Source organism: Schistocerca cancellata, chromosome 2, assembly GCF_023864275.1.
Source record: "Schistocerca cancellata isolate TAMUIC-IGC-003103 chromosome 2, iqSchCanc2.1, whole genome shotgun sequence".
Taxonomy (NCBI): domain Eukaryota; kingdom Metazoa; phylum Arthropoda; class Insecta; order Orthoptera; family Acrididae; genus Schistocerca; species Schistocerca cancellata.
In genome coordinates, this window is record NC_064627.1 from 204911561 (window position 1) to 204937715 (window position 26155).

General features: G+C 37.5%; 1 protein-coding gene across 1 annotated transcript in view; it reads left to right on the plus strand.

Moving 5' to 3' along the window:
- LOC126152458 (protein bicaudal C homolog 1) overlaps window positions 1-26155 on the plus strand; it is a 310606-nt gene that overhangs the window by 227265 nt on the left and 57186 nt on the right. Inside the window, exons 5-8 of the mRNA XM_049916007.1 lie at window positions 3934-4146; window positions 20181-20414; window positions 20494-20712; window positions 22869-23034. Coding sequence (XP_049771964.1) covers window positions 3934-4146; window positions 20181-20414; window positions 20494-20712; window positions 22869-23034 — 832 coding nt within the window. The remainder of the gene's footprint in view (window positions 1-3933; window positions 4147-20180; window positions 20415-20493; window positions 20713-22868; window positions 23035-26155) is intronic.

A 26155-nucleotide genomic window follows, 5' to 3' on the forward strand; every position in this document is an offset into this window, starting at 1 on the left:
TTCGCCTTTATAATCGAATTTGGACCGACAGTACCTTTCCCAAACGGTGGCGGGAAGCTATTGTCGTTCCCGTTCCGAAACCTGGAAAGGACAAACATCTCCCCTCTAGCTATCGCCCCATTTCTCTCACGAGTAGTGTCTGAAAGGTTTTGGAGCGTATGGTGAATTACCGTTTAGCTTGGTGGCTGGAATCCCGCAGTCTTTTAACACCTGCCCAATGCGGATTCCGAAAGCATCGTTCTGCAGTTGACCATCTTGTTGCTCTCTCCACTTACATCATGAACAATTTTCTCCGGAAACGCCAAACAGTAGCAATATTTTTTGATCTGGAGAGAGCATACGATACCTGTTGGAGGACAGGTATCCTCGGCACACTATTCTCTTGGGGCTTTCAAGGCCGGCTGCCCCTTTTTCTTCGCGAATTTATGGCAGAGCGCACATTTAGGGTGCGGGTGAACACTACTCTCTCCCATACTTTCTCCCAAGAAAACGGGGTACCCCAGGGCTCCGTGCTGAGTGTTGTACTGTTTGCCATTGCCAACAATCCAATTATGGATTGTCTCCTTCCTGATGTCTCGGGCTCCCTCTTTGTGGACGATTTTGCGATCTACTACAGCTCTCAACGGACCAGCCTTCTTGAACGACGTCTTCAAGGATGTCTCGATCGCCTCCACTCTTGGAGCATCAAAACCGGCTTCCGTTTTTCTCCCAGTAAGACCGTTTGTGTTAATTTTTGGCGATGTAAGGAGTTTCTTCCACTCTCCTTACATCTAGAACCTGTCAACCTTCCGTTTTCAGACGTCGCTAAATTCTTGGGTCTTATGTTTGACAGAAAACTATGCTGGTCCTCCCACATTTCGTATCTTTTGGCTCGCTGTCTGCGATCCCTCAACACTCTGTGTCCTGAATGGTACCTCCTGGGGAGCGGACCGAGTGGTCCTTCTCCGCCTCTATCGCGCCTTAGTGTGCTCGAAATTGGACTATGGAAGCATAGTCTACTCCTCTGCTTCGCCGTTTATTCTTCGGCGTCTCGACTCTATCCACCACCGTGGATTACGTTTAGTGTCTGGAGCTTTTTACACCAGCCCTGTGGAAAGCCTTTATGCTGAGACTGCTGAACCTCCGCTGTCCAATCGGCGAGCAGTCCTCCTGAGTCGTTATGCTAGCCATCTGTCTTCCATGCCTGCTAATCCAGCCCATGACCTTTTTTCGACGCCTCCTTTGATGTAGGGTATGCTGGCCGCTCCTCCTCCCTACTACCCCCGGGAGTCCGCTTCCGTCAACTGCTCCGTTCTCTTTCCTGCCACTTTCCTAAAACCTTCTTGACAACTTGGGGTACAGCACCGCCTTGGCTCCATCCCCGGATCTGCCTGCTCCGTGACCTTTGTCAATTTCCCAAGGATGGTACCCCTACACTTGTTTATGGTCAGGCATTTGCTGCTCTATGTGCAGAAATGACGGAAGCCACATTTATTTACACCGACGGCTCGAATACATCGTTAGCTGTAGGGAGTGCCTATATTGTTGGCGACACCCCAAATCGCTTTCGGCTTCCCGATCAGTGTTCGGTTTATACTGCGGAGCTTTACGCTGTTCTCCAGGCCGTCCACTACATCCGCCGCCATCAGCGGATACAGTACGTCATCTGCTCAGATTCTCTCAGCTCTCTCCTCAGTCTCCAAGCTCTTTACCCTGTGCACCCTCTGGTCCACCGGATTCAGGGCTGTCTGCGCTTGCTCCACCGGGGGGGCGTCTCGGTGGCGTTCCTCTGGCTCCCGGGACACGCTGGTATCTGTGGGAATGAGGCGGCTGATATAGCGGCCAAGGCTGCAGTCTCTCTTCCTCGGCCAGCTATTCAGTCGCTTCCCTTCACCGATCTACGGAGCGGTTTATGTCGCAAAGTTGCTCATTTATGGCATGCGCATTGGTCAACACTTCCCCGTAATAAATTGCGGGAAGTGAAAGCCCTTCCTTGCGCTTGGACCTCTTCCTCCCGAACGCGTCGTCGGGAGGAGGAAATTTTAGCTAGACTCCAGATAGGGCACTGTCCTTTTAGCCATAGACATCTTTTAAGCGGTGATCGTCCCCCACTCTGTCCCCACTGCTCTCAGCTGTGGACGGTAAGACACCTTTTAATTGAGTGCCCCTATTTTACTCCGTTACGTGCCCGTCTACAGCTGTCGCCTGATCTATCGTCAATTTTAGCAGATGACACGCGATCGGCCGATCGTGTTCTAGAGTTCATTCGTGCCGGTGAAATGACGTCAGTCATTTGAAGTTTTTTTGGGACAACCAACCCCTTTCTGTAGTGAATTTTTAAGCCTTCCTTCTGCTTTTAGTTTCTCCAATTTTATGACTTTCGTTCCCATTGCTGCTAGTTTCCGTTTTCGGTTTTTTACTGTTTCCTAAGTCACAGACTGGGCACTAATGACCTTAGCAGTTTTGCGCCCTAAAACCGTAACAAAAAAATCACCCTGACCTGGAATTCTGCTTGGGTACGTAGTACCTGTACACTGCAACACAGTCCCATTACTTGGGCCTCCTTTTTATAAAAAGCCAACCTAGCTGCACAATAATCATAAAATGAAGACTAGCTGCATGCGGAAGCTTATAGGTGTCTGCTTCCTTGCCCACATATCTTGAGGTGCAGATTATGTTATTCTTATCCACACTTACCTGGCTCTGGTTTTTTTCCTGACTGGGCTATCACTGCCAGGTTTATGACTTGGTTACTTCATCAACTTTAAACCTTTGTAGTATGCACCTGGCCACTGGTGCCTTTCAGACTAGTCCCATTGGCAGTCCCTTGCTGTAGCCGATTTTAGATTTTATTCTGACTGAACTATGGATATGTTGCCTATGAGCCAGCAGCACCATCGGTACGGAGTCTGAGTCCATCATGGTGGTGTGTGGCCGGCAACTGGAGCATTCCATACAAGCCACGTAGATGGCAGATAGTTAGGTGGCAGTGTAGTCAGCACACTGGACTCAAATTGGAGAGGATGGCAGTTCAGATCCACCTCCAGCCATAAGATTTTGATTTTCTGTGATCTCCCTAAATCACTCTAGGCAAATGGTTGGATGCTTCCTTTTAAATATCATGGATGATTTCCTTACCAATCATTACCAAAAACAAATTAAGCTTATGCTCCATCTGTAATATCATTGTTGATGGGACATTAACTATAACCCTTACCTCTTTCTTCTTCATTATTTCTTTCTTCATCAATTCATTTTCCTTCCTTCCTTCCTTCCTTCCTTCCTTCCTTCCTTCCTTCCTTCCTTCCTTCCTTCCTTCCTTTTCCTGCCTGTCTGTCTGTTTCTTCTTCCTCCCAGTGCCTCTCTATTTCACCCTTAGACATCCTCTAGGTGGAAGCCGGTATCTCACCTCTGAGTGTCAGACAGTGTAACTCAGGGCACATTATGAAGTCACAAACTGTCAGATAAGTGAGTTGAGGCGGTGGTCATTAAAATAATTGCATTTTTCATTGTGGTGAAATCTTTCCAACTAACCTTCTCCTCCAGATGCCATACTTTTTGACTCTACCTGGATAGGTGCTCATGTTGTCCATGTGTTAACTGAGAGTGGAACTGTAAAGAAATAGGCTAGTTGGAAAGTAGTTCTATGAACTCTAACATGCTCTACAGTGTGAATTACAGAGTAATCATGTAGATGTTGAATACATTTTTATACTCATTTTTATACTCATTTTGTACCAATATCTGTAAGTCATTTGAAAAGTTCGTTTTTTGTCAATAAGAGTTAATTCACATGTGGTGTACCTGTATACTTTCAGAAAATAAGTTTTTTAGGGTAACTGGAGGTGGTGCATTGGTATTACTGATTTTTGCATGTCCTTCAATACTGGTCTCTGTGTAAGGAGCTGGAGAAATACTTTAAAAGCTAATAAACTAAATTTAACTTCCTTACAGAGCAACAGGGTGACAATGAAACTGGATGTCAGCTACACTGATCATTCACATATAATAGGAAAGGGAGGTCTGACAATAAAGAAAGTAATGGAGGAAACAGGTTGTCACATTCATTTTCCTGATTCGAATCGCAGTAATCCAACTGAAAAAAATAACCAAGTTTCAATATCTGGTGAAATGCAAGCTGTGGAGAAAGCTAGGGCAAGAGTAAGGGTAAGTAAGAATTCAGTACATATCTGTACATATCATTTAATAGTAGTTTTACTACCGCCAAAGAATGGAAGCAACTGAGTTGGTTTAATGATATGTCAGTTATTGCCATTTCATGCCCTTTCACTTACCACATAAGATATTTCAGTATAATCATTTTTTTCTTAAATGACATTGCAAATTTATTTTTAATTATTTAAGAGAATTTTAAGGCCTAGTTGCAACTGAAAATTCATGAACTGTAGAATTTAATCTCCCACTCCAATTTCCCAAGGTGGCTGGTGTACTTCTGCATGTTCAGCTGACTTAATATTTCTAATTTTTTGCACTCCGTTCTTGCAACCAATCCCATTATCCTACAGAGTTTGGAGTTCTGGAGTTGTGTATACTTAGACTATTTGGAGTCTAGGCTATGAGTATATATGACAGCACAACTTGGAGCACCTGAAGACAAAGAATGAGTCAGTCTGTGAAATACTGAGTGAAAATGGAAATACAAACTCCTATGAACACCCAGACGGACACAATTAACGAATCGTGCTGAGAGAACCTGGGAGATAATGTAATTTCTCATGATAAATATATCTGAAAACAGTAGCTGTGCATTAACATACTACATACAAAGCAAAGACAGTTTTCAGTCTGCTGTACTTCCGTTCTGTGCAGTAACAAAACTGTGTAACATTTATAAACAAAGTAAGACAGCAAAAATCCATATGTGACATCTGTTATTTCAGGCATATAAGAAAGAATAGACATTGTATACATATAATTAAGGTGGGGACAATCAACTGATAATTTCAGTGCAGATGCACACAATGCTCGAACTCTTGTGGGGCTTGGCAAAATACTGTGAGTAATAAAGGGGCAAGGGGCACTACATCCGTAGTGTGTGGATAAGTTGAGAATTTGAGTCTGACAAGGAGCATGTTATAGTAGTCTGTGCAGTTGTGATGACCACAGTAACAGCTTGGTGCAATGGTCAGGGCATTAGCCTAGTAAGCATAAGATCTGGGTTTGAGTCCTGGTCTGGTACAAATTTTTAACTTTCCCCATTGATTTAAATCAGTGACCCCTATCAGCTAATGTCATTAATCCCTTTGTGTCTTAAAGTTTGTTAGTTGATGCAAAACACAATTAGGTAAATAAAAACTTCTAGGCCAATTAAGTGTGTTTTAAAACAGTGAATTTACGAAACAAAATTATAAGAACCAAGATACACATTCGCAATAGTGGGGATAATTCATATAAGAATAAGCTTTCCCAATCTAGAAGAAAACATGTACAAAGCATCTAAGTATATTAGAACAGAATCATGGTATTTGCAGTGTGTAGTGTATGATACAGACTCTGCAAAAGTATATGAAGTAAGTGTCACAATCCTAAAAATATTAAGAACTTCCATTCACTTCAGAAAAGTAGGGTAACCTATATGTAAGTTTTAAGAGACTCAAAGTATTCTAAAAGAATAAACTGTTTCTGAGTGACTATATTCACTTCCAGACCATGCTGACAGGTGTGTGTGTGTGTGTGTGTGTGTGTGTGTGTGTGTGTGTGTGTAATTGCCATAAATGAGCCATGTTACTTAAGGGGAGACAAAAGGCAAGTGGGCTTAAAAAAAATTCTATTTAGATTTTAGTGTCTTTCAAATGCCTGGTCTTTCCTGTGTGAAACAGTTTTTTATATAAATAAGACAATTTTTTTCATGAGATGTGGTGATTTTCCTGATGCCCTGTGCAATCTGGCATTTAAATGCCACGCCTTCCTTTTTGCACCATGCAGAGATAATGCACAGCATTCTTTTTCTCCTTGTATGTTATTTCATGCTTCTATTGTTTTATCGCTTGAATGTTTCCTACCCTGTATCTACTATCGATAATCATTCTTCTGATCATGTTTGTTATTTTCGAGCATTAATGGTTGTACTTGGTGAAGTTTGTTGCGAGTGAAGTATTTCTTTGGTTTCGCGTGTTTTCATAAAAATGCTGCGAATAAAGAAATTCTCACATAAATTAAAATTCAGAGGAAATAAATATGTAAAGGTAAATGAGATTAGTAGGTGAAAGGACCCAAGAATATTAGACATAAAAAAATCCACACATCAAGAAAGAAACTGAAGTATCTTAAAGGCATTTCCTCCCAGTCAGCTTGTGGAGATGAACCCTTGTTTGGAAATATTTTGGGGAACCTCAGCATGCTCTGTGGTTTCATTTCCAAAAATACTGTGTATAGAATATGTGGTGGTGATGCATCTTTGGGTGAGAATCACAATGTTCATAAAGAGATTGTCAAACCTGACAGTCTTAAGTTTTGGTGCAGTTGCTATAACAATGACATCAAAAATGGCTAATAATAATTTATATGAGAACATAAGACTAGTTTATGGTCTCATATCTATTGGTAAATGGATGGAGGTAGGCAAACTCTTATGTGCATTACTTGACATTCCAAATCATCCTGCAAAATTTATGACTTAGAGTAATTTTACTGGTACTGCTGTTGCTGAAGTTCGTAACATCTCAATGAAGGAAGCTGCTGAAGAAGCACTCCAGGAAAGTGATGTCAGTGAAAGTGGTGCTATTTGTGCATGTTTTGATGGCAGCTGGCAGAAACAGTCCTGACCTGGCTCCTGCGGACTTTTTTTTTTTGGTTCCTTGGTTCAAAGGAGTGACGAAAGGAAAACATCAGGACATGATTGAAAGTATCCAGGTGCATGTTACATCAGCTCTAAAGAACATTCCAGAAAAGGCATTCTAGGATGCCTTCCAGGCATGAAACACTGCCTCCAGAAATGTATCAATGAAAGAGTGTGTTATTTTGAAAATTTTGATTATTTGTACGAATATATTCAAAAAATTATTTTTATGAACTTAGTCGCATTACTCTTGAAAACACCTTTTGTATGCGTGTGTGTGTGGTAAAAATTTCATTGTTTCATCACTTACAGTTCTTTTGAAAAGTGTACCTATTCAAAGGGTAAAATAGCATTGGCAGAATAGGAATGAAAATTGCCTTCCACTCCCCTTATGATGATGATGATGATGATGATGATGATGATGATGATGATGATGATGATGATGATGATGGGTGACATTCTTTAAAACATTTTCACTGTATATTTTTGACATTTATTCATTTGCTTCCAACACATGGTAAGTTTCATGAGCTTACAGGATTATGCCTATAATTCTTATATTCATAGATCTGTAGTACAGTCAGTTTAAAGTGCATGCACCCCTAAGATGCACAGGAAAATTTAATAACAAAACCAAGTACCATAAAATATTAGATTTTATTTGTACTAAATTCTGACTAAGTTCTGGGCCTTACTAAAACCTTGCTATAACCCATTTTTCAGATCACTTAAATTTTTTTGTCCTCTAACTACTTGTGCTCCCTGTGTAAGGAATTATGGCTACTTTGACATAAATTTCTTACGTTATTCTGAGCCTTTGTATTGAATCATATTATTTTTTCATTCTTTTCTTATATATAAGCTGTATGTAAACTAAATGAGATAGAAACAGCACCAGAGGTAAAGTAAAGAGTTGTTTTGTGGCAAGGATAATATTTTGATACAGCGTTAAATATCTGTATGAAACAAAGAAGAAATATTCTTTTCAATTTATTAATTCATGTATCTTCACCATTTCGTTTCGAGAAGTGGTAAAGTATGGACGTATGCTGTCATACCAGCATTGTTAAAAATGTATATTTCAACAGTTCATCAAAAGTGTTATAAAAATTTATTGGAAGAGCAGTATTTGTTTGCACCATTGAGAGGTAGATTCCTATCTGTTCATTTCACTCACTCCTGAGATCCTGCATCAAGAGGTTCTGTGCAGACAAGAATAATTTACGTGGTAGCCAGAGGAGTGTTCCTCCATTGACATTGTCACAATCATGACTACACACAATGGAATTGACATGAAGCAGTATGTAATGCAAGATACATTTAGTTACCTTGAATGTATTGATATTAAAGGACTCATTTGGTATCAGTTAAAAATCACTGAAGATTATGCACAGATTCACAAAACACCTTCATTTCTTTCAACTACTCTTTCCAATCAAATTTTTCAATATTAAACTAATTATTAATGAATTTCCATCGTGCCACACATTCAGTGGCGATCACTTAAAGGATGGCGCTAAGCAAAATATAAACAGACCTTTAAATTGTTGAGATAAAAATTTTTGAGATACATGATTCATATTATTGTTATAAGAAACTAACAAAACTTTCACTGTATTTGTTACCTGTCCATAGGATTGGAAATAATGAAAACACTGATGGAGCCAAATTAAAGTCTGTCTACAAAAAAGACGAGCCAGGAATGCTGAGGGCACGAAGCTGCTAGCTGTATGCTTATATGACCTCACTTGGTGCTCTCTCTCTGGCAGTAGATAAACTTTTTACCTTCCAACTAACATCCTTCCTGGAAAATGCATATCTACAAAAAAGATGAAAATTTGTCAAAAGTCATCATTAAAGTGCAAGAAAAGTCATTTAGATTTTATAATACTGTGTCAGATAACAATAAAGTTAATCAGTGAATACACAGCTAAACCTACTACAGCCAAAATTTCATTTTTCAGAAAAATTTATTCATATTTTATTAAACACTATTCACAATGGATGCATAGTAAATGGTCATCGTTGAAAATTCATTCCAAAATGGAACATGCCAGGATGTCAGAAATCTGAGCTTGGCAACAGTTGAAGGTAACATACCAACTCGTGAACTGGCAGATGGCAACCAAAACAATGAGGTTGGCATCACACTACCAATAAATGACACTGGTAATATAACTAATCATGATGTCACTTTTATGACGCTTGATGAGACAATTTCTCAGTTACCACCAGAAAACATTTCTTAAAATAGTGAAACTGAAGGTCACAACAGCAAAAATTCCTTTGATTACTAGCCCACATCATCTCGACTGCAAGAACAGGAAACAGATCATAAAAACAATGTAAACACTAATGAGACACACAATTTCATAAAACTCTTGCACCAAATAACACAACAGTTTACAAAATAGGAATTTCAGGAAAGTGTAAAAAACTACTTCATGGTATAGGACAACAGTTCATACAGCAAAATCAGGCATTTAACTATTTCAAGACTAAAATCAGTTAACAGTTCAGTGAGGTGAGCAAAGCTATATGCACTGAATATCTGACAAACTATCTAGGAAGTTGACAGAGCTAGGTAAAAAACTAAAACAAGAAATAATTAAGAATATATCCTGAAATATAAACATGTTAATGGAAAGAGTATTATGCATAGATGATAAACAGTAACAGCTAGCATGTGAGTTACAAAACCTCAATGAAGCATATCCCAAATTCAGGAGCCCTGTCCCAAGTGGATGGGTCACTAAGAAATGTGATGCAGTCAGCGAGCTGCAAGACATGTACAAAAATTTATCTACAGAAGTACAAAAATTAAGTCTTAACAGTGGATCAGTTAAGTTTAGTCGAAATTTGCCAAAAATATGTGCAGATGTAAATGAAATAAGTGAAAAAGCTGAAGCCAGAATGCTGGATAAGGGCAACACCCTTGCTGAAAAGGTAGTATCAGTGTAAAATTTACGTAAATGCAGTAGAAGCAGCTCTAAAAGAGAAAGTAAGTCAAAATTTCTGGCTAAAATAGATTCCAGTTTAAAGGAAGCAGAGGAAAAGTTGAGGCAATATTGCTAAAACTACTGACACTCCAAAACATTTCACAGCAAACCAACCCATGCTCTCAGAGAAGTCAGGTACTTTCACTGGTTACCAACAATATGTGGCTGGCCTGTCAAAGGAAAATAGCAGAATGCAGCAACACTTGCCAGCAGCTGTATCTGTTGAGCAAGTGCAATTGTTATGCCATGAACAAGCAAACAAACAAACATGCCTATCACCGACAGTGTGGTGAGTTTGTCAACATTACTTGCAGATGAGGGATTACTTGGCCATTGACAATGTCTGGTATTTACCTCTGAAGGGAAAGAACAAACCCCATGGTCTTTCAGTCTTTTTAAATGTTTTATGTTGTACGTCGACCGAAGCCCATAAAATTAGATTTATTGTTGGATACACACATGGTGGCGTTCTACAATGGGTTAAGGACATGGCAGAACATCACCACTAGTATGAACAGTTTGAGGGAGCCTTTCTGGATAAATATTGGTCTGAGGCCATACAAGTGAGGCTAGACATGAAGTTTTCAATCCAGCTCCATTCAATAGCAAACATGGAAGCTTAACGAGCTATTTTGAAAAATATTTTTGGACAAACCTGGTATCTCAAGTAGAAGTGCTGAAAATTTTAAAGAGCTTTCTTTAGGGAAAAACTCGTTACCATTCTGGAACATGACACCGAATACTTTCTCTGTGTAGTGCACTCAACAGATTTGATATACAAAGAGATCAGTACAACCCAAGCCTGTTAGTATACAGATAGGGCCACAGGGATTTATGGACCAACAAGTGAACAATGGATTCAAAGGACAACACAGATGGCAACCTTACCTCACACAGACTCCTGGAAATTGTAATGTTAATCGTAACGGTAATGGTAATCACAACAGCAGTGGCAAAAGCTGTAAATTCAAGGTCAGATATAAAAGAAATGGGCAAAATTTAACAAAAATAACTACAATGGGCAAATAGAATATGTACAATATGTACAGACAACAGCCACCAATAATGATCAGCCCATCATTTGGCAAACACAAAACAATACCAGATAGCTGAATAATCCAGACAGCATAATTTGGCCAGCAGAGTAATGCACATACACTGAATAACACACAAAGGCAAAGAGAATTTTAGTTGAGAGCCTCACAGAACACTAACTGGGGTAATGAAACACCAGCAGTCTATATAGCAGAAGTTATGCCTAACCCATGGACCAATGCCACTGCAATGTTAGAAAACATGAACCGGTCATGGTAGGCCCCCGTTCTGTGACCTGACCTGAGATGAGTGAGGCATGAGCTTGAGACACATGTGCTTCATCAGATACGATCAAGGTAGTGATGCGAAAGGTGAGCTGTATCAAGGAAATGAGGATACACAGGAAAACTTAGAAGGCAAGGTACAAGCTACTACTGAAGCCAAAATAATTTTGTTTTTCCTTATGTCAAATGTGCAAGCAATGAAATGAGTGGTTGTAACAAGGAAGAATTTTACTTTGGTGTATCTCGAGACGATGATACTCTAAATACATCACTTTGCCTTGCACGTAGTCCAGTTGTATGCAAAATGAACCTGTGAAACACATGGTAGTGTGCAATGCAATACACAACTCACTGCAATGAAAGTGGTATCAGAGCGACACGGCACATGCAAGGTGCATGGGGGAGCACGCTAGTCAACAAACTGCAAGTCTGTGCACGCCAGACAAGAATAGTTGGAAGTGTTGGAGCACCTAAAACAAACAAACATGATGAGCTATAGCCAGCACTATCATTTGTAAAGCCTATTGAACAAACAGGGCATAGAAAATAGTGTGTCTATGCTACAACTAAGACTATCTACACAATACACACATCAGCCCTGGATTATGTCCACAGGAAAGGGATGCTAAACTAAGAGATACTTACTCCAGCTATGCTACTATATAAATTATATATGTACAATACTTACAAATTTAAGTATTGAAAGTGCATGCACTTTGATGGAAAAGTTTTGCTGCAGGTAAACAAATGAGGACAGTGTAAGTGGCAAGCTGAATAAGACGTCGCACCATGCCTCTAACACACATGACATTAAATACGTTTCATGATAGCAAGACTGCGACTGAAGTGAATGTAAAAATGGTTGAATATATGAAAAAGGTATTAGTAGCCATTCAGTCACTATACACTTAACTATGAAAATTTAGATTTAAGTTAGTATTAAGTTTTTTCTTTCAGGGAATGATGCATCGACACGTCCTAAGGTAAAGAAAGATATATGCTTGTAAAGTGTTAGGTACTATATAAACGTCAGAAAGGACCACACCGCAAGTAAATATAGTTAGAAGTTTGATGTGTATGAATATGATGGTGTGAAAGTATGCGAAGAAGAAAAGACAGCTGCTGTATGTCACATATAATGATGCTCAACTAAGGTTGAGTACTAACAATCAAGGGGTCAGAACGTAACTATTGTGAACATCGACTGTCGACTACCCTGAAAGTGTCAAACACCTGAATTACATTGAATTTTTTTTATGCAAGTTTGTTACTTATGTAAACATGGTTTTATGCTCATTATACATAACATAAAGTACTGATTATACAACTCTGTAAACCTCAGCACATGAAATGGTTATCCTTCATACAATGATCATAGCAAGCAAATATTGAGCTGCAGTTTTAAAAACTGACTAAGCATTTGATAAGATTGGTATCAATAGATTTTAATTGTGTTTATAAACAAAAAGAGATTTTGAAACTTCATGGGAGATTAAAACTGGGTGCCAGACCGAGACTCTAACTTGGGACCTTCGCCTTTCACGGGCAAGTGCTCTACCATATGAGGTACCCAAACATGACTCAAGACACGTCCTCACAGCTTCAATTCTGCCAGTACCTAGTCTCCTACCTTCCCAATTTCACAGAAGAGCTTTTGGCAGAATTGAAGCTGTGAGGACACGTCGTGATTTGGGATTGTGTAGCTCATATGGTAGAGCACTTGCCTGTGAAAGGCAAAGGTCCCGAGTTTGAGTTTCGGTCCAGCACATGGCTATAATCTGCCACGAAGTTTCATATCAGTGCACACTCTGCTGCAGAGTGAAAATTTCATTCTGGGAACAAGATATGTTGTTCTTGGGGGTCAGTTATGTCTATCAACTAGACATAACTGAGTGCACAAATTCCTTTCTGTAAAATTTCCACAACCCTGAAGTGTGTAGATCCTTCCTGGAGAATGCCAGAGAGGTGACACCATGCATAGTTACCTGAGCAGTGCGTAGTATCTATCATAGTGACTATTGTTTACTTCTTTGATTCTTTTGAACTAATAAACATGTTCCAACATAGTCATTGTGAACTGAAATGAAATGTATCTCAATACATGCCATAAATGAAAACAGCATCTATTACTGTACGAATGTTATATGAAGCATGAATAACCAAACAAGAGCAAAACGTGTACTCGTATAACTGGAATTGAATAATGTAACAAAAACGAAAACAAAATGACAAGCAATGACACTACATATGAAAAGGGAGACAATATGTTAGACTGTAATATATGAGGGTCTTTCCATGTCAGTTTGACGCACCTCTCAACCTGACTCTCTCAGATTTCTTTCAGATTTTGTGCATTCAATGACCCAGATAAGAGATGGAAAAATACCAATTTGCAAATGTGTTCTAAAACTGTGAAGAAAGTTAAGGTCTGGAAAGTTTGGAATTTGTGCAAAATTTACATGTGTACATCACAACATAAATGACTGTAATTCTGTTTATAATTCAGTTACAGCAATGAAAATGGTACCATTGGAAAGCTAACGAATAGACCTTTACATTGATATGCCACATGGCAGGTTTCTGAGAATTTTCATACTAAAGGTCATTGACCTTTATCTTGACCTTGAATATCTCAAAACACCTCATCTTCATTTTTTTTAATATATTTAATTTCTCCAGTATGTTACTATAAATATGATAAATATGAAGATGGCACACCAAAGGCATTGTGCACAAAAAATTATTTTGTCAACTGAAGTACACCATCAACGTGCAGTAAGCAGCTATGCATCCAGTTTTTTCTAGAACACCTGCCAATAGTAGCTACTTCTATTCAGACCAGTTCTTTAATATTTCTAGCTGTGAACAGCTAACGATACACACGTTCATTTCAACCAATCAGCATTATCCTGTTTTAGTGAACAGCCAATCGGAGACACTCTTATTTCAACTAGTCACCATTAGTCCACTGATCTCTATATATTATGCAAATTTTGTGTTGTATGTTTTACAGCTGTGGCTTGTTTTAAAAAGTGCAGTGTAAATGTCATAAAGTAATATTTAGTGAAATATGGATTTCATGTCAAAATTGTATTGTTGCAGTCCATTTAGGGAAGAAGGTCATGCAAGAGTGAAGAATAAATTAAGGAATGTTCAGGAGTGGATGATAAACAAATATCCTAATGTATTTTTAGGTGAAAAAATTTGTGGTAAATGTAGAAAAAAATATTGCAAAACTCAACAATCACTGCAGATGTTGCCTCAGTTGTGCCACGTACTTCCAGAGAAGATTTAAGTGAAGATGAAGTAGCAGCAGATCTGGTACTAGACACTTTAAATAGTAGCCTTCAGTATTTAGGTGAATCTCTTGTGACCAAAGAGACTTCAGAGTGAGAAAAAGTACCAAAATCAAAACAGAAAAAAGCCTCTGTGTTTGAGCATACTTGTGACGCAACTGGAAAGACGAGTGAAAATGAATCGCCCAGCTGAAAGACAAGTTTCATAATTCAGACCGCATGTGTGACAAAACACAAATTCTAACTGTACTTCCAAAGAGTTTGAGTATAAGGAAAACTATGAAAGAATTTTCTGCTTCAGATTACATGGTACAGGGAGCAAAACAGTTAGCAGCAGAACATTGTATATTAGTGACACCAAAGCCAGGTAAGAGATTATGTGAGAAAATTGTTGTGTGTGCATGATTGTCTGTCACATTTCTGTAAAATCACTAAAGAAGGTATCAAAGTAAATGAGTTTCTTGTTCTTTGTGACTTTGCAGAAAATTAATCCTTCACCATTCAGGATGAGGTACAAAGATTTCACTGGAATAATTCACAGGCTACAATTCACTCATTTGTAGCTTACTGCAGAGACTCAAGCACTAATGAAATATGACATGTATCATATGTGGAAATATCTGACTGCCTTCAGCATGATGCAGTGTGTGTTTATTCTTTCCAGACAAATTTCATAAATTTCTTAAAATGTTAGTTTTCAAATCCAAAGCACATTTATTACTTCTTGGATGGATGTTCTGCCCAATACAAAACCAGAAAGAACTTAATAATGAATCTGTCCTACCATCAAGATTATTTTGATGTTACAGCAGAATGGCATTTTTTCCTATAGCACCTGGTAAAGGACCTTGTGATGGGGTAGCAGGGACTGTAGAGATTAGCAAGACTTGCCAGCCTTAAGTGACCTTACGAAAATCATTTTGACATCACGACAGTTCTTTGAGTGGTGTAAGGAAAATATTTCTTCTTGTGTCTTCCGTTATACATCAGTCTCGCATCTTGAAGAGACGGGCAAGCTGAAAAGATGTTTCAAAAATACAAGGACAATTCCAGATACCCATAAGCTTCTTTATGTAATACTGCTTCTTTAGTCAGCAGAGAAGAGTCAGTGATTTCTATGAAATGATGTTAACAAATATACATGGATTTGTTGCCTGTATGCATGACAGTCACAGGTGGGTTGCATATGTCTTACAAACATGTGAAGAAGCAGATGAAGTAAAGGCCAACTTCTTTCATCCACGTGGACCATCTCCATCATTTGTGTTTCCTGCCAAACCAGACACTTGTCATAAGAAAATGTGGCATTATCACAAGTGTGAATCCAGTGACACCAACTGGAAGGACATACAATCATCCTGCATCAGATCTGGCGAACATTAAAAATTTAGTTGGCGAATTGTGAGGAAAGATCTAATAACTTTTCATTGCCTTTTCATTACAACTCTAATGTAAATAATGTAATGTAACATAAATAATTCATAATACCACTGTAATAATGTAAACCATATTTTTGTACAATATTACTTACGGGTTGTACTTTATCATTTGTTTCATATAAGGGTATGTGTGCGCTACATTCTTCATTTCGGTAGTGTATTGATGCTGACAAAATAATTTTTTGTGCGTGATGCCTTCGGTGTGCCATCTTCGTAGTTACCATGTTTATAGTAACATACTGGAGCAATTAAGTAAATTCTTTTTTTTAAAAAAATTGAAGATAGGGTGTTTTGAGATATTAAAGGTCAATGGTTAAGGTCAATTTCCTTTAGTATGAAAATTCTCATAAACTTGCCATGTAGCATATCAATGTAAAAGTCTATTTGTTAGTTTTCCAATGGTAACATTTTCATTGCTGTAGCTGAATTAGAACCAGAATTAGTCATTTATGTTGTGACAGACAAATGTAAATTTCACACTAATTCCAAACTTTGCAGACCTATAACTTCCTTCACAGTTGCAACACATACCTGCAAATTCGTATTTTTCCATCTCTTATCTGGGTCATTAAAAGCACCAATTTGAAAGAAATCCAAGATGGTCAGGTTGAAAACATTACATTACTGCGTTGAATTGACATGGAATGACACAAGAGTGATGATAATGGTAGGTAAGCAAATGAACAGGAAAAGGGTATTTCATAATTGTATTGGTATTTTATTACATTAAGTGGAAAGGACACTACAGAAACTCCATGTAATGCAACTGTATGAAAGACACTCAAAAATAAAACACAACAACATACTATACCTCGCTGCAAAGTGTTAAGTGTACATCTGTTAAACCAATATGTGGGTGTGTGCTTGGTAAACTAAAATCGGCAATACTTCATGTAACGTGAATTTCCTGTGCTCAATGATCTCATAAAAGCAGCAAGGAACTGACCTTGTTGACAAACGTTGGATCTACAGCTGGTCTCCCCATGGAATAAGTGAGAGAAACAAGGTGAAATAAATTCCACAGGCCAGTCATAGGGAAACCAGTTGTCACCATATTGAAGATCTCTCAAAGGATCTTACTGCTGAACACAAGCTTCACAAGTTTGTGCAGTGAAAGCTCTGTAAATGCATGATGTGAATACTCTGTATTCATGTGTTCAGTACGAGAACAGTGTGGCAACAATGGAAGTAAGACTGCATGTGCACACTTTGCAAGCTAAACATTGTGCAGATGCTGACTGACAACAATGGGACTACATGGTTACAGCAAGCACTTTGTCAGGAGAGAGAAAATACATATGTATGTCTTAAAAGAAGCTGACATGGCCCATATAAATTGATAACCATTCAGGACAACTCAAATGGCCAAAAGTAAAGGCTATGCCCATACTGGATTATCAACCCCCAAAAAGGAAAATAAGCTTAGACCCTGTGCACCTCCATATGGTGTCAGTGCACAGTGGGGGCAATTTTATTGAATTATTATTTTTTCATTCTTTTATATATAAGCTATATGTAAACTGAATGAATTATAAAAACCACCAAAAGATAAATTAGTTGTTTTGTGGCAACGATAATGTTTTGATGCGTTGTTAAATATCTATATGAAATGAAGTAAGAAATATCCTGCTAAATTTATTAATTCATGTATCTTCACCCTTTTGTTTTGAAAAGTGGTAGAGTATGGATGTATGCTTGGATCAATCATACTGGCATTGTTAAAATGTGTATTTCAACTGGTCATTAAAAAATTTATAAAAAGTTATTTGAAAAGCAATATTTATTCACACCGTAAACAGAACAACTTGCCACAGAGATCCAGCATCGAGAAGTTCAGTGCAGACAATGATTTACGCAGTATCCAGAGGAGTGTTCCTGCACTGACATTGTCACAATCAAGATAAAATAAAATGGAATTAATGGGAAGCAGTACACGGCACAAATTATATTTATTGATCTTAAACGTATTGATACTAAAGGTCTGTTGATATTTGTATCAGTTAAAGTTCACCCAGGATTATGCACAGATTCATAAATTACCTTCAAAGTTCTTTCAAATATTCTTTACAATCGAGTTTTCCATTTATTCAAGCAATTACCAATAAATTCCATTATGTACATTCATATTTACCTTCTGCAATCTAAGTGGAAATATTCATTACTCTTTGTGCTATAACTGTGAAACTCCATACTGCTGCTTGTATATTTTGTCTTCTGTTACTATTTTAATAGTTTCGTACATGGATGTTGCATTTCCAGTCATAATGATAAAACATAAAACATATGTCTTCAGACTATCCTTCGCACTTCGTGAAGGTCAGATGTACCATCAGCATACAAGAGTGGTTCCATTTTTGTCTGTCAAATGACTCTTACTAGTCACATGATTTCCATTAAGATTGTCATTTGCAAGCTTTGACAGCAGTATGCCATGATTACACTGACAGTCTTTTGAATGCTCTAAAAGATTTTGGATATGTGCTTGCTTTAATTTTTATTACAGTCTCATATAATAATTTCACTACTGCTGACATGGTTCTATCTACTTAAATCATGATGAAAATAACTTAATGTATCTTCAACATTATGATCCAGCATGTGTTTGACAATAATTTTTCAAAAAGTATACTGAAATTGAAATTGGAGCAACAGTTCTATAGGTTTAAGAAATTTACAATATCTCCATTCAAATAAAAGCTTGACAATTGTCACCTTTAAGTTACTGTGGAGTATGTATTTATGGAAAACAGTTTATTATATGAACCAGTGGTATAACTGATTGCTGTTTCTATTTCTAAATAAAAATAGTTGTTTTGTAACATCCTCTTGATCTAATGTTCAGGCTATTCATCAGCTGGAGGCCATCCTTTATATCTATCTCAGGAATCTCTTAAGACTCCTGTTCATTCTGCTGCATAAGTTTCTTGTAACTGTTCACCATATGACTGGCACTCTATAACACCTAAAAAAATAATTACTTAAAAGGTTACTGCGAAAGTGACACTTAAATGTTTATCAGCAAGTCATTTTTGTGTTGCTGAGTTCATGTTAAATGATGGTTGGCACTACGAGTCAGAATGTCCTTGTACTGTAATACAGGTGTGTTGCTTTGTCAGCAGAGTAGTTAGTACACTACATCAGCTTACATAAATGGCAGACCACTGTGAATTTATTTGCTGATATTCACTTCATTAAATAACTCGATCAGATGGTCACTAAGAACTATTTTAAATTTATAAAATTGTGCACACTTGCTACTGGCTGTCTACACCAATCTGTTAAATTTTTTAAGTACAATAAAATGTAGTGCTGATAAAACTACTAAAGCCTTCATTGTTAATGAAATAAGTTAATATCTATGAAATAGTATCAAATATCTTTGGAATAATAACTGCTGTCACCACTGTACAAATCAGTAATAACCAGTTTTACAGACAGAGTGCAAATTACATAAATGAAATTAACCACGGATAAGACACAGCAATGGTTCTGAGATTACAAGATGAATGTGAGCTAATAAGTGTCCATCAAATGCAGGAATATATTCTGAGCACTAGTTCCACTGGTAATGAAAGAAAAACCATTGTCGTGATTGGAGTTTAAATCTAAAACATAAGTGGACAAATGCAATAAGATACAAGAAGGCAAAAATATTACTGTAGCACACAGCACAGAGCATGAAGTAAGTATACTGACATACAGAAGTAGAGAGATGTTTACTATACAAAATGAGCCAAAATTAACTGAAGTATTCAACATACAGGCAAGCAGAAGCTGACAAATGTATTTTACTCCATGTCTACAGATACTACTGGAACTTTGACCATCATGGCACTAGATCAATGTTGGCATCCATTGTTCTTAGTTCCCTATGTGGAAACAAGATCTACTGGACAATCTCTCCCATGTTAGAATAAATTTACTTTAGCCCACCCAGTGTGTGTAGCCATACCTACTGTTAAGTCCATTTGGTGTTTTGTAATAGAAATGTTGCAACACAGGTTGTCAAAAATGAATAGCTGTTCATGACTGATATTTTGTATGGGTACAGAATGAGGTACAATAGTAAAGACAGCCATCTTAAATTTGTGAAGACTGAGTTTGAAATCCCCATCCAGGCACACAAATTTTAGTTTCCTGTGGTTTCCGAGAGTTACCTGAGGCATACGTTAGGGTAGTTACTTTAACAATAATTTGTCAGACTTCCTGATTTTTTGGTCTAGAACATCCTTCCTTTTCTAAAGTGGTGGCACTTTTTAGACAAAATAGTGTAATTAACCTTGATGCAGTCTTGATACCAGACTTTTTCACAATGTGTTATTTATCTGTAAATGTTCATCCTTTGACAGATGCTGACACCACTTATCTTTAGTTTTGAATTACCTGTAGTGGAGCTTGCACACTGGGACCCAGCCTCAGCTTATGTACAACAGCTGCAGCATAAGTACAATGTACAGGTGACTTTCCGTACAAGAGCTCGACTTAATGCGACCTTGGTTATGGTGAAAGGCTGTGAATGGGAAGTGGCTCAAGTAAAGGAAGCGACACTTCTTTTGGTGTCGCATCTCTTTAGAGGAGCAGTGGTCAGTACTTAAACATAAACAAAATTCTCTCAAATGTTTGATTACTCACTAATCACAAAATACAAACCCTACATTTCAGGAGCAAGTAGTAATGCAGATGACAATTGAAATATCACCTCAGCATCACCCAATTGTTTTGGGAAAGAACAGAGAAAACTTAAAGCTCATAATGCAACGAACTGGGACACAAATACTTTTCCCTGATGCTGGTGATCCTGGCATTCCTAGTCTGAAGAAAAGCAGTGTAAACATAACTGGAACAATACATAATGTTTACAAAGCCAGGCAGCAGCTAATGGTAAGTACTAGAAATTAATGGTAGGTCTGTCACTTAAGATTTTACACTAGCAGTGGTTTGTTTCATTTTGTAATTTGAAATTAGGTATATAAATGCATTTTATATGCATAGTTTCAATAACCACAAAATGTACTAAAACCAACTTAACAGTGTTCAGAAATAATTTTTTGTTAAAATTGTAACAGTGATTGGAGGCAGATTTTTAACAAATGGTCTATCAGCTCCATAAATTATCACTTTAGACAGTACAGTAATGAATGAAGAGGAAATAATTTCTCCATTCTAAATTATGTTGCAGCCGTGTTCATGACCTGTCACTGTATCAACATTTGATGGTCCATCTATTCTTTGAATCTGCATGTCCTTAATCTTAACCTCTGAAGAAAATTTCCATTGCCTCCTCATTTATTCAAGGCTCCAGTAGACTTTTTCATCCAAAAGCATAAAGACTGCAGAAAACGTTTTGCTTGCAATATTGTTGCAATAATGTCTAGAGTACCAATTTCTATGTTGTGAAAACCTTTCATAGGTATTCATCTTAAGCAAGTCACCTGCAGTCAGAATTCATTTCCTCCATTGTGCTCGTTCTTGCATCTCAAAACTCTAAAATTGGGACAGTTGGATATACTTCATCTTAAGCTTAGAGCATTGTTTGGTTTTCTGGCTTTGAATGTTTGTTTGACTATCCCATGTAAACATGAGGAGGCAAAGTAAATAACTGCATGTTGAAAAGCCACTGTGCCTTTCTAGTTAAACTCTAGCAGATAGCAATTAGGTGATCATTATCAGTGAAGTGGCATCCTCCTTTGAATTTGAAATACTTAATATTAATTCAGATGTTGCGCCTTATATGGAAATAAGTGGAGTCAGGTAGTCCCCAAATGAATTTTTAAGGTTCATTTAAAGAAACATCTGCTGTTATATTCCATTACTGGCAAAACAATTTGGGCTGGGCTGCAAGGCGCTGGCCATTGTGGCCGAGCAGTTCTAGCCGCTACAGTCTGGAACTGCGAAACCGCTATGGTCACAGGTTTGAATCCTGCCTCGGGCATGGATGTGTGTGATGTCCTTAGGTTAGTTAGGTTTAAGTAGTTCTAAGTTCTAGGGGACTGATGACCTCAGAAGTCGGATAGTGCTCAGAGCCATTTTGGGCTGCAAGGCGACACCTGCATGCTACAGGCAGTGTTTGACCAGGCCTACCATATTCACAGTTAAAATTTACGGTATAATTTTAGTCAGTCAGCTGTGATGAAAACTCTCGTGCATGAGCTTTCAAAGGAGTATGTAACTGTGGAAAGAGATTTCTTGGAATAATACTTAATTGATAACAATTGAGCGGATTGTGAATATGGCTGCCAAATCCATTCATATAATTTTATCTCAATCTCATGTGATTCGTCAAGCTTTCCCAGTGGATATGTTGTAAACAGTCCTCACAGGTTTGCCACTGGCTCATGTTGTGCAAATTCCCCAATATTTCCTTGGAGTAACTGTCAAACATCTTCAGATGGTTCAACCTTGCAGGTGGCTAAGTACGACTGATGGTATTGGCACATTGACACCCTGTTTCTAGAGCAAGTGTTCGAAGAAAGCATGGGCATGGAAATAAGACGTGCACAATGATCTGCAGATAGATGGTGACATACTCAAATGCCCTCTGCCGAAAATCAGAGTGGCTTTCCTGCACGTGTGCTGTATGATGCGTTAACTAGCAGAGTAGCCAGACATGTCTCAATAAAGACTGTACTAGACCAATGTTATGATGGGTCTGTTGCTCTGAGGACAGTTGCTCTGAGGAAGTACTGTGGAATTTGCACAACATGATCCAGTGGCCAACCCATGAAAGCTGTTCTCAATCTGTTTGACATGACATGCAAAGTTTGATCTTTGAGTGGGTGTTAAATTGGTTGGCAGCAGTACATATAGTTATGGTACAAGAGTATTTATGAAGACTTGATTGTTTCATTGTACCAATGTAACAATAAAAGCCAAGTATCATCTTTTTCCAGCATAAGGACGTAATTATCACATGTCATCAAATATTACAATCAATAAATGAAGTATTTTGTACAGTTAATTTTTTCTATAAAATAAAATAGTGTAATAATGTTGCAGTTTAACTCAGAATAATTTTATTTACACATTAATTGTTTCAGGGATCACTTCCTTTGTTGCTGATGTTTGACTTGCCTGAAGATGTTATTGTGGATCTAGAAAAAATAAATAGTGTGATGGAGACCTTGGATGTTCATATCAATGTTAGACACAAGCCTAAGCAGAACACCCTTTCTTTAAGTATAAAGGGAATTGAGCGTCATGCAAGTAAGTTCATCAATAATTATCCCCTATAATCTGGACTTAAGCCCATAAGCAACAAATGTTGAATTCAGTATTACCACATTAATAGAGAATTTAGAGCATTTGTTTCATGAAAAATTTGATTAATGGTGTGTCGAGAAAATTTTGATCATGCATACATGTGCACATGAAACCTAAAGTAGCTTGCGGCAAAAGATATTGCTTCTGATGCCGGCATACCCTCAAAATATACTATTGAAGATAGAATGACTCTGCAGAGTCAAATATAATTTGTATCCTTTTGCTAACTATGATCAATTAGAATGAGTATGAAAGAGGATCTCACATATCAAACATCACTGAACCAGGGGTTGAGACTCGATATTCCTGGGACTGGACCAATAAATAATTAATCAATCTCGATATACGTATTCTTATATTGACAAATTAACAAGTTCAAAACAGTGACAAAATATTGGCTGAAAGTTTTCTACACTGTTGAGTAAAATATGAAACATTTCAATTCTTAAAGATACCTTACATTTTCTTTTAGTTCTTAAAAGTATGTGCATGGCAAATACTAGCAGCAGTGATGAATTCAGGGGGTGGCCCAGGGGGGAAAGTTCCCCCCCCCCCTCGAAATTGGAAATTCCCCCCGAGAAATTCATATCTACAGTTGGGGTGAAACATAAAAATTATCACCTGGTCTGTTAACTTATACCATTGTTATCCTTTTCTCAGATGTTATTTCTGGTTAAAAATGGAAAGTGACGCGGACCTTAATCAAGCGTCACTTCCTTTTAACTGTACAGTATATGTTATATTGCATTTAGGAACTTTCGGGTAATTGAACATGTATCAATAATTTTGGATTTTTGTAATTGTATATATAAGTTTGGATGTAGCTGTATTGCATTGATGTACTGGTGGATATTGTGTGGTATGACTCCTGTAGTTGATAGTATAATTGGTATGTCAACTTTATCCTGATGCCACATGTCCTCGACTTCCTCAGCCAGTTGGATGTATTTTTCAATTTTTTCTCCTGTTTTCTTTTGTATACTTGTTGTATTGGGTATGGATATTTCGATTAGTTGTGTTACTTTCTTCTTTTTATTGGTGAGTATGATATCAGGTTTGTTATGTGGTGTCGTTTTATCTGTTATAATCGTTCTGTTCCAGTATAATTTGTATTCATCATTCTCCAGTACATTTTGTGGTGTGTACTTGTATGTGGGAACGTGTTGTTTTATTAGTTTATGTTTTATGGCAAGTTGTTGTATTATTTTTGCTACATTGTCATGTCTTCTGGGGTATTCTGTATTTGCTAGTATTGTACATCCGCTTGTGATGTGATCTACTGTTTCTATTTGTTGTTTGCAAAGTCTGCATTTATCTGTTGTGGTATTGGGATCTTTAATAAGGATCTTTAATAATATGCTTGCTGTAATATCTGGTGTTTATTGTTTGATCCTGTATTGCAATCGTGAATCCTTCCATCTCCCTGTATATATTGCCTTTTCTTAGCCATGTGTTGGATGCGTCTTGATCAATGTGTGGCTGTGTTAGATGATACGGGTGCTTGCCATGTAGTGTTTTCTTTTTCCAATTTACTTTCTTTGTATCTGTTGATGTTATGTGATCTAAAGGATTGTAGAAGTGGTTATGAAATTGCAATGGTGTAGGTGATGTATTTATATGAGTGATTGCTTTGTGTATTTTGCTAGTTTCTGCTCATTCTAGAAAGAATTTTCTTAAATTGTCTACCTGTCCATAATGTAGGTTTTTTTATATCTATAAATCCCCTTCCACCTTCCTTTCTGCTTAATGTGAATCTTTCTGTTGCTGAATGTATGTGATGTATTCTATATTTGTGGCATTGTGATCATGTAAGTGTATTGAGTGCTTCTAGGTCTGTGTTACTCCATTTCACTACTCCAAATGAGTAGGTCAATATTGGTATAGCATTAGTATTTATAGCTTTTGTCTTGTTTCTTGCTGTCAATTCTGTTTTCAGTACTTATGTTAGTCTTCGTCTATATTTTTCTTTTAGTTCTTCTTTAATATTTGTATGATCTATTCCTATTTTTTGTCTGTATCCTAGATATTTATAGGCATCTGTTTTTTCCATCGCTTCTATGGAGTCACTGTGGTTATTCAATATGTAATCTTCTTGTTTAGTGTGTTTTCCCTTGACTATGCTATTTTTCTTACATTTGTCTGTTCCAAAAGCCATATTTATATCATTGCTGAGTACTTCTGTTATCTTTAGTAATTGGTTGAGTTGTTGATTTGTTGCTGCCAGTAGTTTTAGATCATCCATGTATAGCAAATGTGTGATTTTGTGTGGGTATGTTCCAGTAATATTGTATCCATAATTTGTATTATTTAGCATGTTGGATAGTGGGTTCAGAGCAAGACAGAACCAGAAAGGACTTAATGAGTCTCCTTGGTATATTCCACACTTAATCTGTATTGGCTGTGATGTGATGTTATCTGAATTTGTTTGGCTATTAAGTGTGGTTTTCCAATTTTTCATTACTATGTTTAGAAACTGTATCAATTTAGGATCTACTTTGTATATTTCCAATATCTGTAGTAACCATGAGTGGGGTACACTATCAAAGGCTTTTTGGTAATCAATGTATGTGTAGTGTAGGGACCTTTGTTTAGTTTTAGCTTGATATGTCACCTCTGTATCTATTATCAGTTGCTCTTTACATCCTCGTGCTCCTTTGCAGCAGCCTTTTTGTTCTTCATTTATAATTTTGTTCTGTGTTGTATGTGTCATTAATTTCTGTGTGATGACTGAAGTTAATATTTTCTATATTGTTGGTAGGCATGTTATGGGGCGATATTTAGCTGGGTTTGCTGTGTCTACTTGATCTTAAGGTTTCAGATAGGTTATTCCGTGTGCAGGTGTATCAGGGAATGTGTATGGGTCTGCAATGTAACTGTTAAATAATTTAGTTAGATGTGAATGTGTTGAGGTGAACTTCTTTAGCCAGTAATTTGCTATTTTATCATTTCCAGGGGCTTTCCAATTCTGTGTAGAATTAATTGCTCGGGTGACTTCATGTTGCAAAACTATCATTTCAGGCATTTGTGGTATCATCTTGTATGTGTCTGTTTCTGCTTGTATCCA